The 17,910-nt window shown below is 36.8% G+C and overlaps 1 protein-coding gene across 2 annotated transcripts; it reads right to left on the minus strand.

Annotated features, from left to right (window-relative positions):
- Positions 1-1,704: 1,704 nt before the first annotated feature.
- On the minus strand, positions 1,705-12,404 carry TYRP1 (tyrosinase related protein 1). 2 transcript variants are annotated; one of them, XM_039729771.1, is made up of 8 exons: positions 12,237-12,404; positions 11,306-11,777; positions 8,111-8,433; positions 6,630-6,834; positions 5,610-5,777; positions 4,054-4,233; positions 2,536-2,682; positions 1,705-2,015 (listed from the first exon to the last, which is right to left on the minus strand). In XM_039729771.1, the coding sequence occupies exons 2-8, from the start codon at positions 11,685-11,687 to the stop codon at positions 1,810-1,812; spliced, it is 1,611 nt and encodes a 536-aa protein (XP_039585705.1). In that variant the 5' UTR covers positions 11,688-11,777; positions 12,237-12,404; the 3' UTR covers positions 1,705-1,809. The 2 variants fall into 2 exon arrangements, with proteins under 2 accessions (XP_039585705.1, XP_039585706.1); XM_039729772.1 differs by having other exon boundaries at positions 1,725-2,015; positions 12,257-12,304.
- Positions 12,405-17,910: the final 5,506 nt, after the last annotated feature.

Consider the following 17,910-nt stretch of genomic DNA (forward strand, 5'->3'; position numbering starts at 1 on the left):
GCAAACTCTATTTTTTCTCCGATTATAAATGAGCGAAATGAGTCACAGAGGTAAAAATGAGCAAGCTAAGAACATTCATCAGGTCAGTAACAGCTAAGAATAAAAACCAGGTCTCTTGACCCTCAGTCCAAACTGTGTTGGATCACCCTACTTTAATCCACTGAAATCAGTAAAGTGGATGACTTCTTAAGTTGCTAGTCAGCATGAGAAGGAAAAGGCATTTACATTGGAGCATAAGCTGCTGCTTGCATATGTGAAATACTTAGTGGCTAGACTGTAAGTTTGAGCACAAGAGCACAACAAAAATTTCCTGTTTCTGATTAACTGTGCCATAGGTACTGGAGGTGGATTTTTTCTTTCTCAGTATCAGTTATGTGTGCAAATTTTTGTTGCTCTCCATAACTCATGCTTGGTAAAGTGGGTTGCGATGATAACCCGTCTTCCACTTGCTTAGCCAAGAGTACTTGTCTTCCTGCTTCCATCATTCTCAATGTATCTCCTTGTACACCTGTTAAGGTGTGTCTTGTGCACACCTGGTACCCACTGAAACCCCTGAGGTTAGCATGGCATGTGACCCTTACTTCTGTCTAGTAACTTAATGTGTAGGAGGGCTGCCTCAGACTGAAGGAGCTCAGCCCAAGTCACTTGCCATTTCTGTGAAGCTGGGCTTAGACAGAAGAGAGACAAAGGACATCTTGATGTAACATTCAGTTAAAGTTGAGTGCATTCAATAGTCTGAAACCAGGAACATCCCTGTTGTCAGTTAATGACTGCTAAATTAGATTCAATAACACATCACAGGAAGACAATCTGATGATTTATTGGTAACTAGTTAAGAAGAGAGAGAAGAGGTGAGGCTTGAAGCGAGATTCCTCAATCTCTACCTCAGGCTGTAAAGGCAGGTATCAGTTTGTTGCTCTCCTGTTGGCTTATGTTGAATTAATTCAACAGCCACAGCTTAAGGCTATTTTTCCAAGTCTCTTTTACAGCTTAATGCCTAGGGCCTTCTTTCAAAGTACAACAGTGGGTTTAAATTCCAGCATGAGACAACTGAAGCAAAGTCTTTCGTTGCTGGAGAGAATGCTCTGCAATGGGGATAGTGGGAGAGAGGAATTGAGTGAGTGTCAAAAATAGAAATAACAATTAAGCAAAGGCTTCTGCCAGCTGTCCTTTCAACTGGATGCTCTTGCAGGCAGCTGTGTTTGAACACCTGTTTGAAGTTTCCAAATACTGGGGCAGTTTGACAATTAAAATCTTTTGACAGATCCACTTAAAAGCAGCAATTAGTTCAGAGCTAGATTTTGTGAATAAAGTTGGATTTCAAACATACCCTTCTCCTCAGAATTCCATTGTCACTTTCTGTCTGGCATGATGACTATTTTGAACACGGTCTACTCACCTAGCCAAGGTGTTTACTTGTATTTTGCATTCTCCTTCTCTCCTGTTCTAGACTTGACATTTTCACAAGAGTATTTCATAAAAGAATTCTGCCTATAAAGGTTAGATGAAGTCAGATCACACTGGCTATTGGCAAGTTAACTAATGTTTGCCAGATTTTACAGAAACATGCATGGGAAAGTCTTGCAAGTAACCCTTGAAAGGTTCTGTTAAAATCAACATAGAATTAGCATTGCAAAGAGGTCTTATAGATGCCTAGGTGTGATGAAAGGGGAAGTGAATCTGAAGCAAACATACTGAGACAGCTGACAGTTTATGCTCTTTATTTTAAAGCAGGTGGATGACCACCATTTATGAAATAAAGCAAAAAGATCCCCAGTTTCAGTCAGATGCAAAAAAAGTGCCATCTCTTCAAACAACAGACTGGCTTGGTGTTGGTATGCCATCATAATCATCTGAGTAGTGCTGATACTGGTCAGTAAGAAGAGGCTGGTGCAAGTCGTCTTTATTTTTCTTGACACGTACGATACATGCAGCAGCAGCAAAGATAATTGCAACAAGAACCAGTGCAGTCACTATTGCAATAGTTATCATTTCTGTGACACCCAGAGCCCGACCTAAAAGAAGGAAAACAAAAGGCAAAGAGATTGAAAGCAAAGTCAAGCGATATGGACAAATACCTGAAGTTCAGACTGGAACTCAGCATTTGTCATTGTTCACTGAGTTGGGCAGCAGAAGTAATTCAAATTTCGTTTGATAGTTCTTGCTCAAAAATGTAAGAAGATTTAGTCTATCTTGCCTCACTCTAAAATCTGTTCTGGAACTTTCTTCTGCCACTTTGTTTGTGAGGATTTGTATTCTATCTAGTGAGTTAATGAATCTATTTTACGTAGAAATGAGGACATTCTGAAAGGTTAAGATCCAAATGAGAACTTCCCCTAAAATCAAGGTGGGTACTGGGAACTTCATGGTGACCAGCGTCTATACCAAATCCCAAGCAAACATCTGGAAAGTAAGGCAGGAAAGGAGACAAATCTTTTACAAAGACAGCAAATATTGGTGAAATTTGAATAAATTTCAAGAGACAAAGATATGAAGAAAAAAAAGGAGAAGAAGTATCTAGGCTGCAGAGTTTACCTGGCCACTCAACTTCATAGCTGTATCCCAGGTTTTCTGGTGCAGTAACAAACATTTCGTTATTGGTTACTGGAGGCCAGAAAGGAACCATGTTGTACTGTCGGTTATGCCCAATAGGAGCATTCTCCAGCGGGTACGTTGAGATATCTGTATTTGAAAGTCAAATCACATTTCTGTAAATAAATTCAAAATAAATTGCACTACTTAATTTTTTTTTTCCACCTCAGGGTTTTGAGTACCCCAGAATTCTGCAGTTGTTACAGAAGGATTTGTTTCCTGGTGTGGCAGATATAAAGTAGTGTCTCTATGCTGTCCAAAAACACGGCCACTAATGTTATCTCTGGTTTTGAACAGAAATCACCAGTAAATTTAAAAAAAAAAATGTCTGTGTTGGGCTTTTTGTTTCTTCTCACTTGGAAAAGGAGAAATATGTCAAAGACTTTTTTCTACATTCTTGCTTTGCCTGACTGTAGCAGTGATGAACAGGAGGGCAGTTGATGTAAATTGCAGTGGATTTTTTTTGCAACATTATGCTAAATCACAAAGACGTCAGATGAAATAAAAATCAAAACACAACAGAAAATTCCCAAACCAAACCAAATCAAACCAGTAACAACACCAACAAAACCCAAAACATAATAGAAACAAAATACTTTGTGGTAAGATGATCCCAAACTTTGTGATAGATTATGTAAGAACCACAAGGGTATACAATTGCTCTCTGAGAGCTCATGTGAGAAAATTTAATGAGGCGGGTTGTGGAAGCAGCACAAAGAAGTCTCAGTTGTGCAGCAACAGCTGTTTTCTGTAGAAGAAGGAAGAGGAGTAGAGATTATCCTAAGAGAATAAAGTTGCTGCATTGTGTGGAGGAATACAGTTGCTGCATGGTGCATAGACATAAGGGTTGGATTGAATTTTCCCCTAGTCCACTGATGTAAGTCTCCTTCCTTTTTTTTTTTTCCCTTCATTCCTTTCAAATCCTTCCTTCTGTTGTTCCTTTCTTCCTCTTTTTCACTTTCTCTTGTATTACCTTTTTCTGTTCTTTTTGGAATTAAAAAAACAAGGGCAGAAATGGTAACTATCCTTTAGGAGTATATGGAGATGGTTATTGAATGCTGGTAGTATATAACAAAGGGGTGAAAATGAATGTGTATGGCATCTGTCCTTCCTTTGACAAGAAGAAAATAGATATTTACTCCACACAATGGTGGAATGTCCTTCAGGGGTTACAATGTCCTTTCTCTATGGAGACAGTTTATTCCCACATGCTGTTCTCTTGAATTGTGCCTGCTGTGTCTGACCAGGTCCCTGCACAGAGAGTGGTCTGCAATTGGATGTCAATGGGGTGAGGAAGAGAGCTTGCTTGTTGCTACTTTGTCATTGTTAATGATACTAACTCTTGAAATTCCAATCCTCTCTCCTAAATTTAGGGGCATCTTGCTGTCCCACAAGAAGGAGTTGAGTTTTTGTGACTACAAAGACTGACAACCAGCCATCCTGTCCATGAGAACATCTTACCTGCAGAATGCCGTCTCAGCCACTCATCAAAAAGAGCATCTGTAAATGTGTGCAGGAGGACAAAAATGGGGTCATTTGGGGATAAATGAGTTTGCCCTCCTGTCCCATTCAGAAATAGATGAGCCAAGTTATGAAGACTTCGAACTGCTGGGTCATATTTTCCTGAAGGATCACTGTACCCTGAATATACAAACAAAGAAGAAAACAAAATTCCAGTGAAGATTTTTTTTTTGGAAGCTGCAGTCTCAGATTAATACTCTTTTTCTTTTTCTTTTCTTTTTCTTTTTCATGTTATTGGGTTGTTTTGCTTAAAACAAAAGGGTAGCTAATTCTGCACCTACTGATATTTGGGAAATGTTCCTGGAATGCATAATTTTCAGATTAAAATAGACTTTATGAAAGAACGCTGGGAATGTGGACTGCAAAGCTGCTGGGTTCTACCACAAAAATGGCCAAATAACATCATAGCATGAAACTAGAGGTATATATTTAGTCCCTATATATCTTTCACATACTAAAATAGTTGCATGAGTTTTCTAACTGCTTACTAAAGCAGGTGTATCTTGATATTTATTCTAATGAGCTAGCTGTTAGGTTTCCATACATCACTTCTAGGCATACTGGGAACACATATTGGAAAGCCTCACATGCTCTGATGTTGTTTATTTTTTCAGTGAAGATAGAGTGTAGCTTTTTTTGTGGCCAAAACCTCATAATCCTTAAGTCAGATGGTAGGATATGAATCATCATGAAAACTCCTCCTGTGTTCAAACTTTGGACAATTGTTTCAGGGAGGGCTACATACAGTTAATTTTTTTAAGCCATGTTTGAACACCTAGGTATTGATAGACAGCAATTTGAACTGTCACTTTGTAATTTTTCCTCTTAAAACATTCTGGATTATTAAGGTATAGAAGAAGTTGTTAGAATGCTGTCTGAACACTATAAATCAAATCTTTAGGCTCTTTTTTCTGTTGTGTGTGTGCATGTGTTGGAGGGTTTAGTTTTAAATGTGCAGAGCTTATAGAAGAACAGTTTTATATCCCAGAGAGTAGGGCTAGCATGTCTAGCAGTAAATCCTGTACCCAGAGTTCAATTACTATTTCAGTACTATTGCACTAAGTACTACAACAGCTTTCAATTTATTTTGGTTTTTTTTTCCTTTTTTCTTTGTTTTAATTCAGATACAAGAATAACTGTTAAAAGCTCTTATTTGCTTCATTTAGGGATTCAGCAGCATCAATCCACTGGCAAGGACTGTGTTTTCAACAAAGGCAACTTACTAAGTATGTGCCAAGGACCTGAAGTTATTTTTCACTTAGTATACCAGCAGTAGACTCTTGAGACCTTTATGGATTTTACATAATTTACATTTTATAATAATTTACGTAGAGCTTGTTTCCTCTTAACACTGAGCTAATACTTAATGTTAAGAACAATGTATTCTTCTTATCCAACAGCCTGTCTCAAAACTCATACTTCCAACAGGAAAAGTGGCAAGTCTGCTCCCTGACTTATTTGGAGTTGCTCCAGGTCTTTTTATTTGCCGTGTTTACCTTCTACTGTGTTACGGAAACTGTCTGTTGAATTGGAATAAAAAGGAGGAGTGTCAAATACACCAACTTCCAAACACTGAGCAACGTCCTCAGGCTCTGGGAGACGCTGTACCATAGGTCGTGCTACATTTCCAGCAGGATTTCTTCGGATGGGACCACCCTCAGTACCTGGAAATGGAGAGAAGAGAGAAAACAAGGTCCAGAACAGTAGGCCACAGAACAAATTGGTCTCATGACTGAACCATGGAGAAAAAAAATCCCTCACAAATAACACTTACACTGAATGAACTGGTCAATTCCTTATGTCAGGCAAAGAATCCTCATGGGGCCCTGTGTTCTGGATTCTCTGCTCCAGGATGTAAAAAGAAGCTTCTTACTGAAGTTTGTTGTTCTCTATATGATTTAGGAAAATTTTCTACAGACTTTCATGTGATTTCCTGATGAGAACTAGGCCAACATATTGAGGATGTCCTGATAGCGTAGCTGGGAAAAAGATTATGTAAATAACTAACCCAATATTGGGGGATTCCTATTTTTTCCCCATATTTCCGTGACGATGCTTCTATGAAGGAACTTACTGGTATTTTAAAAATTACCTTAATTTGGGTAGGCATGTTAGAATGTAGTATTACTCACTTAAAACATGGTATGCATAGTTATTATGGGGATTTGTTGGATGTTCTCATTTTAGGAGCAGAATGGCATGAAGGTGATAAGTGGAGTAGTCAGAAGAAAAGTTAAGCTTCAGTTAAGAAATAACGCTGCCAGATGTAATTATTTATGGTGCCAGAGATAAATTGGCACTGCGTAAGTAGGGAAGGCAAAGCATTTAATCTTTCTTCTGCTACAAGCTCCTGATAGTATGTATTATCTCAACAGACTGATGAAACATGTATCAAGAATATTCAAAGACCACATCAAGACCTTTTGGCTGGAAAAAGTCACTACAATGTAAAGTATTACATTTATTTATTATTAAGAGAATTTTATCTCCAGATATTTTCCATCATTCATACTTACTGTTACAGATGGTTCCCAAGGTTTCATAATCTTCTACATTTTCACATAGCACTCGCCACTGAGAGAAGATTGAATTCTGGCTTATAAGAGAGACATCAAAATTGCTTCTAGCTCCCATCAAGTCATCTGAGCAGATATCACATGTATTTTGTCCTGTTGCAAAGTTCCAGTAGGGCAGTCCAAAAGTGGGGTCCTGTAGCATGTTCTAACACACATAAATATGGTGTTACTATGTGTTTGACATAGACAGCTATAATATTAATTGCTAGAAGAATGTTAAAAAACAGCTAAATGCATCTCAGTAAAAGTCATAATCCTGCCTTACAGAAGAGAAGAACTCTATGTAAAATTAATGTAGAAGCTTTTGGTAGTTTTTCACATTGATACCTTTGTTCAGCAGAACAGATAGCTGTACTGCTGAACTGAATTATGGATCTCCCCACTAATAAGACAGTACCTCTCCCATGAAACCATATTGTGAGCAGTCAGAAACATAAATTAACACTGAGGCCCCATTTTCGAAATATTTTTAATGGCCTGTCAACAGAACCAGTCTTTGCAGTGCACATAATAACTAGGTCAACTGTGGAACTGAAGGAAATATAAAGAATAGGGGTACTGGCTTTTCCAATTGGCGTTGTTTGGTTCTAGTAAGGGTTAGAGTTGAACAGTTCTGGAGTTACTGAGGCAAAATTACTTTGACTAATGATCAAGCCTACTGACATAAATAGGAATATATATTAAATCTCAGACAGAACTTCTCAGGGCTTTCACTTAGAGAAATGCCACTGATGACAAATGTGTATCTTGGAAGGGAGTTTGTGCCTCAGCCTGATGTAAAGCAATTAAAGCTAGTGGAAACAGTGAAGTGATTTCAGACACTATTTAGTCCTGACCTTGAAAACTTAATTCTTGCTTTTTTAGGAGGGATGATGGCTCATAAAATACCATACCCATTTTTTGAATAGGTCTGCATAAGAGAAGGAAAAAAAGACAATCATTGATTTATGGAAGAGGATATAACAAAACACTGATTTCTGTAACTAGTTACTCAAACTAAATGTGATTCTGAATATCTAAGCCATCTCTGTTATCACTTTCTTCAGAATTTCTGCTGCTTTGGCTAATGTTATTCAAGAATAATGGCCATGAGATTAAAAACACCACTGAAAAGAACATTGTTCGTCCAGCAAAATATATCTAGAATACATCTTTTTTTCATGAGATTTTTATGGAAATTTTACATTTTCTATTGCTCTGATTAAAATATTATATTTAAACATCTCTGTAAGAGTGACAGTCTGAAGCCTAAATGCACTCTATTAAATTTTTTATACCAAATGAGTTACTGAAATTGAAGCAGAATCACTTCAACATGTAGGGAAAGCTGATGTGATTTTTGCCTATTTTAATATGGAATGAAGTTTTTTAACTGTACAAAACATAGCACGAATACCAGTAAACATTTACAGGAACTTCACCTGCATGTCTCTTTCAAGCTGCAATAGATGGTATCTATGCCATGTGACAAAAGCAGGTCCCTCATGAGAGAAATCAACTCCTCCAAAACTCTGCTGGCCTGCACCAAGGAAAGTCTTCCTGACAGAATAATAATGAGACCACACAAAGTAGTTATAAATGGAGATATTCTCGAACTGAGGTGTGTTGCCATCTGGTCCAAAAATTTCTTCACGTCTTCGTGTGGCAATAACGATGTCAGGATGGACTGTCACCTTGGCTTGGTGCAAGGCATTCACAAAGCGGCTCCTTTCTTCTGCACTTAGGTCCAAAAGATTCCTTCTGACTGTCATAATACAGAAGAAGCAAGTTACCAAAGTAATAGACAGTGAAGTCTGTTCTCAGAGAACTGGTTTATTATGCTCCTAATAATTCTGGGTAAGTCCCTTTTTCTTCAGGTATTCACCCTTTTTTACTGGGGAAGCTCACTGAGCATAAATGGATAATGTTATTTCTTTTGAGAAAGTCTGAAATAAATTAAAAGAAAGCTCCAATCCTTGCAATTTTATTACTTTTAGGAATACTGTAACAGATTATTTTTCCGTCCTGCTAGACAAAAGACAAAGACTGTTCTTTGTCATACAAACCTTTCCAAATATTATCCAATATGTTTAAGGTTTCCTGTGGTAGAACTCTACAAGAAATAAACACTATAAATGAATTTATAATAATCAGAAACTCTCTGTTTGGCAATATAATGAATAATTAATTTTTTTATTCTTGAACCTTTGTAGGAAAAATGGCAGATTCACCAGTGAATTATTATGAATTCCACACAGTACAGTATCACTTTAAGAATTCCGCACAGTACAATATCACTTTAATCTGAGATTCTCTCTTATTTTATCTCTTTAACCTGACATTATTAACAATTGCTACATATTAGTCCTTTTTAGCAGTATATCTCAAATAATGAAAAAATGCCATTGTCCACACATAGAGAGTGAAATAAGCAGGAAAATTGACTTGTTGAAATAGCATTGTTTCAGCATGAAAAACTGAGATCAGATTACCTCAGTCCTTTCTAATGCACCCCAACAGTCCTTCTTTCACCTGGTCTGAGAAAATCTCTGGCTAAGTTTGGACTAAGATAAAGATAGAAGTCCTCACAATTATTATTAATTATTTACTTATTGTCATTATCAAAAACACTGTAAAATTCCATATCTCATTGTCCAAATTAGTGATCCATTATGTTCATACAAGAAGCAACAAATCTTCAACTTGAATCCATATAAAGAATAAAAGTTAATTATGTTTCACTAAAAAAAAAAAAGGATTCATTGAGGGATATTTTAGTGTCTGGGAAATTTAATAAAGTCTTTCCTGAAACATGAATTTCATCTAAAGATTGTGTGTCCTGAAACATACTTTTCTGTTTTGCAGAACTGAACTGACATGAACTGAAACACATTACTAAATTGATGGGTTTTTAGTTTTGTTTGTTTTTTGTTTGCATGGTTGGTTGGTTTGTTGATTTGTGGTGTGTTTTTTGTGGTGTTTCAAATAGTGAACCATAATTGTCCATCTAATTTTGATTTACATAGGCATCTTTACATTTTCATTTTCAAACTATATGCCTGAACCACAACAAAAATTTTTGAATATTATTAGAGTTAGCCATGAACTGAGAAGATATGAAGACACCAAACTGCATTTTACAGCAGTTTAGTATGGATGTACCAAAAGTAATCCAGTAATTATTTCTAAAATCTGAGTAGGTGGGGCCTATGGGTCTGTGAATGGGCAAAAGAGGTGACCTCAATGTGGAAACTTAGAGCACAATAGGAAACTAATTTACACTTTTTAAACTCATGTTATCATGCATGATGTATCTGATTTATTTGGCATTTTAATGCATTGTAAAGGATTTAATATGAGAAAAGTTAAAACTGCTGTTGTATATTCTAGAAAATCACCTTAAACTGCTGTTTGTCTGTCTCTAGTTTTACATTAACTTTGTGTGTAATATTTATCTCTTGATTGTTCTTCAGAGTTGTTATCAATGTAAATACAATAGGTCAAAATATCAGAGTGCAATCTGGCTTAGCATGCCCAATTCACAAATGATACTTTCTCCTTTCTAGTTTAGTTCTTGAAGCTCAAAGAATGAAAAAAAAATTCAAAGATTCTTCCTATAGCCATCAATAACTTATTAATAAGGGATTGTTGTTAAAATCTTGGTTTGGTAAGTGGTCCTTTGTTAACCCTTTCTGGGACATGCTCTTACATCCATGGAATGTTCCCTTATCTGGTGAAAATGTCAGTGCTAATTTATGTTTCTGCAGAAAGAAACACTGCATATTTGTTCTAGAGACCTCTTGTTTAACATATCAACAGAACCCATCGCTCATTTTGGGGGGGATTATGGATTTTACAGGATTTCAGTAACATCTTTGAAGTTAAAAGTGTATAAATTTGAAGATTAAAATCTTGTCCATTCAGGTGGTTTTCAGATGAGAACAAGGATCTGTCCTCAGGCCTGCTTGTCTTTTTAATTTTCCCTATAATATTCAATATTTTTTCAGTCCTGCAAGGATTTCATAACAATTAAAAAAAAAATTAAAGAATTGTTTAGTGATATGCTGGACTTAACTGAAACTGGAGTACTGAAGAAGGGCTTACCACACACTGCACTGTTTCATTTGAGCTGTCCACAGTCATGACTAATGTTTTTAAAGATATTGACAGCAGCAGGTACAGTAAAAATATTTCAGACCAGGTACACAGTTTAGAATTGTATTAAGGGACTTTGAATGAAAAGAACAGCTAAAATAGTCACAAGGTTTTAAACATGTTGAGGTACATATTATTGCCAAACATGCTCACAAACACATGTACATGCCTATATACATTGTTTTACTCTCAAATCCAAAGAGTACCTTTTTTCAATATAGGTGCTCTATTCTTTAATGGATTTTGATGCATTGACTACTGGTTTCTTTTCTTCCTTTTAATGGATAGTAAGTATAAGTTATTTATACACATGCTGAACAGCTCCTTTAGCTCCTGCCTTAATAACTCCTTTAGCAATATACTAAAATGCTATGTAAATATGATGGACATTTTGTACCTTAAAGAAAACAAATCCACTAGGTACCTTAAGAAGCAAGCACCGACAATGAGAAATTTCCATGTGATATTTCTGATGTTCTTACCTATGCTGATCTGTTGGCTGCAGGTAGGTCCAGTCCAGCCGGGCCGGCAGGACCCGCAGTTGTAGCCAGAGAAGTTCCCGTTGCAGCGGCAGGTTTGGTTGAAGAAGCGGATGGGCCACTGCTCACGGTCATCCCGCCCGTCGTGGATGTACTGGGGGCCGTGGGGCCGCGAGTCGACAGTCACCTGCACGCACCGGCCCCTTCCCGTGGACACACCACACCGGTCAGTACCGGGCCCAAACACAGGGAAATAGTCTGGGCAGCACATGCCGCTCCTCAGGGACTCAACAGTTGCGCACTGTCGAGGGAACTGAGCTCCAGCTTGGCCCAACGTGGTAAGAAGTGGTAGCAGGGAAAGGTAGAGCAGCGTGGGGATCCGCATGACAGTGGGTCAAGCAGAGCTGGGTTGTTCCCAGAGCTGGCTGTCCACACACGCTGATTTCCTCTCCTGTGATGGAACACCCAGCTCCCTCTATGGAGAGAGAGAGAGAGAAAGCGAGAGAGAAAGCAGAATAAAAACAAATTATACAAATCTCTGTGCTACCCCTTTCATGCCAGATAATTCCTTCTAACTCTATACTTCAATGCTCTATCTGAAAAGGTGAACAACTATGACCACAGACACTAATGTTCTTCTTATTATCTGCATGAAAGATAGCAAATAAGTAGATCTATATTTATTATATTATATCTCATTAACTTCTAAACTCTTCCAAAATATTCATTCACGTTTTACACTTGCCAGACAAATTTGCTTCACTACCACAGTTCTAAAACCTAAGCACCAGTTTTCTGAAACTTTTTTTTTACACCACTCCTGCCCTCCCCCAGTCCATGCCTTTTCTGCATTTAACTAGTATATCTGGTTCTCCCCCTGTTTTCTTGCTGTTCTCCAGTGCCAGCTCCAGCTATACTTTTTCATGCATTGTACCTGTTTTCTCTTCGTGCTACCTCTCCACTGCTGAGATCTTGTTCTATCTCTGCACGTCCTATGACTGTCTAACCTGAAATAAGCACAGCTAATTTCTCTCCTGGTTCAGTCTGCCTGCTAATCCTTCTTGTACCAACACAGTATGGTCTGGCCTCACCCTCCTTCCTCTCTTAATCCCCTTTCTACTTCAGTGCATTTCTCTGGACTTTAAGTACTTGAACAGCACATGATTTCTTTCATGCTTATCTCCTTGTGATTTTACAAGTTTTAGCAAAGGTCAGAGACAAATACTTGAATTCAAAACAGAACAAATGTGAAGTTGGGTTTTTGTTTGTTGCTTTTTTTTTAATTACTTGCAAAGAAAGGCTTATTTGAAAACAGACAAAGAACAGTGGGGAAAATCACATTTAACAGACACTTAGGAAAAGTTATTAAGATGGCATTTTCAAGATCAGGCTGAAGTAAGTGACTAAGCAATATTATTTATAAAATTAAGTACTCCAATTTTTAAACTTAAAGCTTTAGTTTAACAATTTATTTTATACTAAAATAAAAAGACAATTATCATATTGTAATTTCCTGAAATTCTAAGTTCTGAGCAGGTGCTATGAAGGATAGTGGAACAAAGAAATCGACTAATCTCTTTAAAGAAAAATGCTACTTTAATCATTGCAAGGATGATTTTTGCTGTGCAAAAATGACTTTATTCAAGTTATTACTCTCTTTCAATAAGGATGGACTTCAGTGAGATGGAGATATGTCAAATAGGGTGAAGATATGTCAAGGAACATCTTAACTGGCATCAAGACAAAACATAATCAAGTTTTCTGGGAAAAGGGTCAATCACACTGTAACTGACATCAAGCAGGAAATGCATTACCTACTCTTTCTGCTTCCCTATATGCAAGTCATAATGCAAGAGTGCACCCAATTCTGGCAGAAAAAAACAGGCTTTTGTGTGTTTATTCTTGCCAACCAGCCATGCACCAGAGCAGTGAACCTTGCCCTCTGTGCCTTGTATAACTCAACAGGCTTGCTTCAGGGTAGGACCTAGATTTTTAGTACACTTATTTGTCTCTTTAATTCATTCTCCATTTGCAGACAGTAATATTTCCTAGTCCTCAAATGAACCTCTTTTCTGTCTTGACTTCCACTTCATTCTCCATTTTGGCCTATATTCTCTTTACTAGCTTATCTTGCTTCTTTCCAAGCTTAAACGTTTTCTTTTTGAACATGTCTATTGAGACACATGTGGCACAAATTCACTGTTTTCACATCAGAAGGTAAACCAGAGCTAGTAAGAAACCTCTTGAGATTTTATCTGAAAAAACCTTAAAGTTCAAAGAAGAAGCATACAGGTTTTAGCCATGAATATTTAGCAAATACAGCAAATTCATAATAAGCTTAAAAGGGATAAATGCTGCTCCTTAGACAAAGCCCCAGTAAAACAGAACAAACATATGTACTGTCTGGGGCTTCTTGGCATCATAAAACTTCCCATTATAATGGTGTGCATGATTTAGATATTTTATAAACCTCTTGCACAGATAACACCTATGAATGTTTTACGACAGAGATGCACTGCTGAGATTCATATACCTTCTTTGCCCCCTGATGTTCCCTTGGGTTTCCTACTGGAAATCTTGCTGAACCATTTGATGGAATGCAATCCTTTTTACAATCTTTATTTTGATGTTCTTGCCATTTGAGATATATTGCGTTTAAAGACTCCTGCTCCCCTACTGTGCCTGGAATGATTTGATCTTGAAGATTATCCAAATGCACGTCTGTGTTTCTGTGGCTCAGTTCAGAAAGGGCTTGTCCACAAAAGCAAGGTAATGAGGAAGAAGTCAAGTATGAATACCTAGATCACTAATTGCCTGTGTGGACTAAAAAACCTGAAAAGAGAGTTATTTAATATACTATATGTTTGCATATACCTTGCACCATTCTCTTTTTTTTTAAACATTAGTTCTTGATGCTGAGAACAGATCTCTCTGCAGACACACAGGGTTTAGCTGTGGTCTGTACCCTAAGCTGTTGGAGAAGGTTACAAAAATCTAGCCAGTTCTGCTTCTGTTTGATGAAACCTGATGTAGTGATTCTGTCTCACCCCATGCCATCAGCCCTACAGTCAGACATCAACTTTCTGGGAGCTACTCGGTGGTCTTTACTAGGAGTTGAGATACAGGCATCTGTTTGTTTAAAGTATACGAACACAGTATTCATTCAGAAGCTCCACATGAAAAGACATGTGATTGTAATGATGCTGCTACATGCATTTTTGTTCCTGTGAAACAGTACCTTTAAGAAGCATTAAAGGTCAATGCCAGGAAACAGATTGTTATCAATGGCACTCATGGGGCATATACAGCAGAAGATGATTGCCTAGTTATGTAGACTCTCTCTTTGTAGTTCTTCAGTTGTCACAGGCTTCTTCAGTTCTACACATTTGAATAAGTAAATTACATTTTGCGTTTTGGTCTATTTCTTCTATTTTAGCTGGTATATTCTAACAGTGCTATGCAAGATTTACGTTAAAGACAGCAAAACTTACCTAGTTCTTTCTTTTTTCCTGAAGAGTAAGGGGAAAAAAAGAAAATAAGAGCCAACCAGTTTAATGTTTTCCTAGCATACTATGAGCAATAATCAGTTAAAACCACTATCTCAAGGCATCAGTAGACAGCTGCAGACTTAACAATGGAAAAGGTGTTGGTGTTTCATTAACAGAACATGTGGATGCAAAAAAGCATTCACTTACAAATAAATTGCAAATGAATGGGCAACAAACAACAGTGATGTTAATTGATCTGCAGCCTTTAATTTTCTGCTTCTATTAAGAAAAACAAACAATGAGAAAATTATTGCTCAAAAACTTTTACTGAGATTAACACATGCAGTGAAATTGATACAAGATCTTCTTACTGATATTTATCATGCAAACTGTAGAAGCATATAATCACAAGGAGCACATAATTTCATTTTTCCCACAAGCCTTAGGTTTTAGCAAATTATTTTTAGCTACTTTGAGAATTAATGAGTGCAGCTACAGACATCTAAACCTCAGTGCTCTCTTAAATAACCAATTTGCTGTAATAGGAAGACAGTGGACCAGCCTCACATAATGGAAATCAACGCAGCCCCATTGGTTTTAATAAGACACAGAATTACAGTCAGCTGGAGGGAGCTTGGCTTATTTGTGTAGGTTAACCTTCAGCAGGCTTATTTTCTGACAAGAACACTACAAAAATAATGCTGACTGTTACAAGCAGTACTTCTCAGTTAATTCTACTATGTATTGTCCTTGTCTATATTATCTCCCTTTTCATTAGACAATTGAAAACCAAACCAGCAATGAATATGAAACTGCACTTAGTGCAACCTTATGAAATCAAATATACCATTCCAAGGAGTAGAAATAAAAAGATTTCTTTTTTACATTTTTTTGTAGTGAACATAAGGTTTTCACACATTCATTAATTTTTTTTTGTGTCTTCCTAGTGTCATATGTTGTGTCAGGTATGGGAAGTCCCATTGTATCTAAGACATATCTCAGACATGGAGCAATATTATTCATTTTTCTAGGAAATCATGCATACACTGTGCTGTACTCTACTGCAAAATTTAATTAAGGATTAATTTTAATTAAAGGAATATTACTTAGTCACCTTTCTTACTGGTGACAACTTTCTCATCTTCATCCAGCAGACTGCATGATTCTTACTAGATACTTAAATTACTCTTTGAGAGTAGGACTCTCATATTTTTATCAAATACTTATTTTTCTTGCAATTAAGCTAATTTCTACTTTCATTTTGAGACAATATGTATTCCTTTCTTGAAAGTGGGACCAACTATAAATTCATGTATAGGAGACATAAATAAAGCAAAGGAGAAGATTTTTATCTAACACTTTGATAACCTTATTAAAGAAAAAAAATAATATTTTAGACAAATTAAAGACTGATTTTCCTTAAAGTATCAAATTTTCACAGTAATCTTACAAATGCTATAAACTGTTTAAGAAAAATAAATAATTTTACTCATACCTAATCCATAGTATGTTCTATTCATCTAAAGTTTTAGCCATGTACTTAAATGTGTCTTATAATGCTAACAATTTCTGAACATTTCCTCCATGTTTTTGTTATTCTGGAATGATATCAACGACCTGAAGTATGGCTGAGAAATGAAATTGGCCTGTAGTTTCTTCTGCAAAATAAAGTGCAGAAAATTTGCTCTGTATTTGTAGTTCAAAAGTTCACCTTCAGCAGGGAAACATATAGGTAATTGGAGTCTTTATTGCTTTCACCAAACAGTCCAGAGCCTAGAGAGATCTGCAGTTTCAAAATGATGCAATAGAGGAGACAAATGACTGCCTACAGAGAAATGAGTGAAACCAAAAAGAGTGTTGCAGATAGGCATAAAATGAAAATAAGTAGCACTTGTCTAAGAGTTTGAAATGGCTGCAAAATAGCACACATCACTTTTGCCTCTTGAAAATATATGTAAGGTTTGAAAGCAGTATTTCAAAGAAACAGTTGTCTGGCAAAGGTACAAAATTGGGTAGAGCTTCCAGAAAGCAGAAAGCATGTTGTTGAGCCTGGAATCATTAGCTTTACTTATAAGTGACTGTTCATGAAATCTGACTTTCTTAGCAGCCTAAGGTGAAGGTGCTCTAATTCTAGGGACAACCATGGTATTAAAGATAGCTTTGTGTTGTGAGCAAATACAGTGAGCACACCACTTTGATTGCCATGATATAGTTGCAGCTGGGCCATGTAAAACTCTGAACTACTGAATAGGAAATTGTCTAACCTGGTGTTAGAATGGCTGTCAGCGAGGTCTGGAGGTGGAGAGTGTCTCTGAACAGCCAGAGTTTACAGAAATTGAGGTGTCCATCACCAACAGTGCTGTGCACCTGTCATACTATGCCAGGCTCTCATCTATCCACCTGCCAATGCAATGATAGGAAAATTTATCCTCCTCTGACCATACTGTAGGGAGATATTAATCAAGAAGTGTTATATGTTTTGTTCCTATTGTTGATGCACTTTGGACAAGCTACTGAAGTAAATGGGAATTTTGCTACTGATTTTAAAGTTGGCAGAGTAAAAGCCAAACAAACCTGAAATAAAACAAACCCCAGATCAAGGCAGATGATTCTGTCAATTTATATTATCTACTCTCCTACCCTTTCAGATCAAATCATCTTCAAGGGCAAAGACAGTGCATGTCTAACACATTTTATCCATCATAAAACACCATGAAATTGAAGATATAAGAGGTCAGATTATTGTTTTGAGTAAACTGCCATAGCTCCAATAAATTACTGTTCAGGATATGCCCACTGATGTTACAGTAATTTATATTTAGTAAGAATCAAGTCCTCTATGTTTCAATAAACTGAATCTGTATTTTTCCCTTTGCTGAAGTGGTTTCCATGAAAAATTATCTTCCAGTGTTATGAATTGAAAGGCCTGCTGGATTATACATACTATTATACATACGGCATTTTGTTACAGGCCTAGAAAATGAAAAAAAAAAAACTGGCACAAGATTAATTTTTTCCTTAAATTAATGTTATTCCATTGATGGACACAAAGCCTTTTGACTGAAGCAGATAAATTCTGCACTGGGTCATATAGGTCAATAGCTTATGTTTTGTAGGTGA

The sequence above is a fragment of the Passer montanus genome, unplaced genomic scaffold (assembly GCF_014805655.1).
Source record: "Passer montanus isolate IOZ18808 unplaced genomic scaffold, ASM1480565v1 scaffold7, whole genome shotgun sequence".
Classification (NCBI taxonomy): Eukaryota; Metazoa; Chordata; class Aves; order Passeriformes; family Passeridae; genus Passer; species Passer montanus.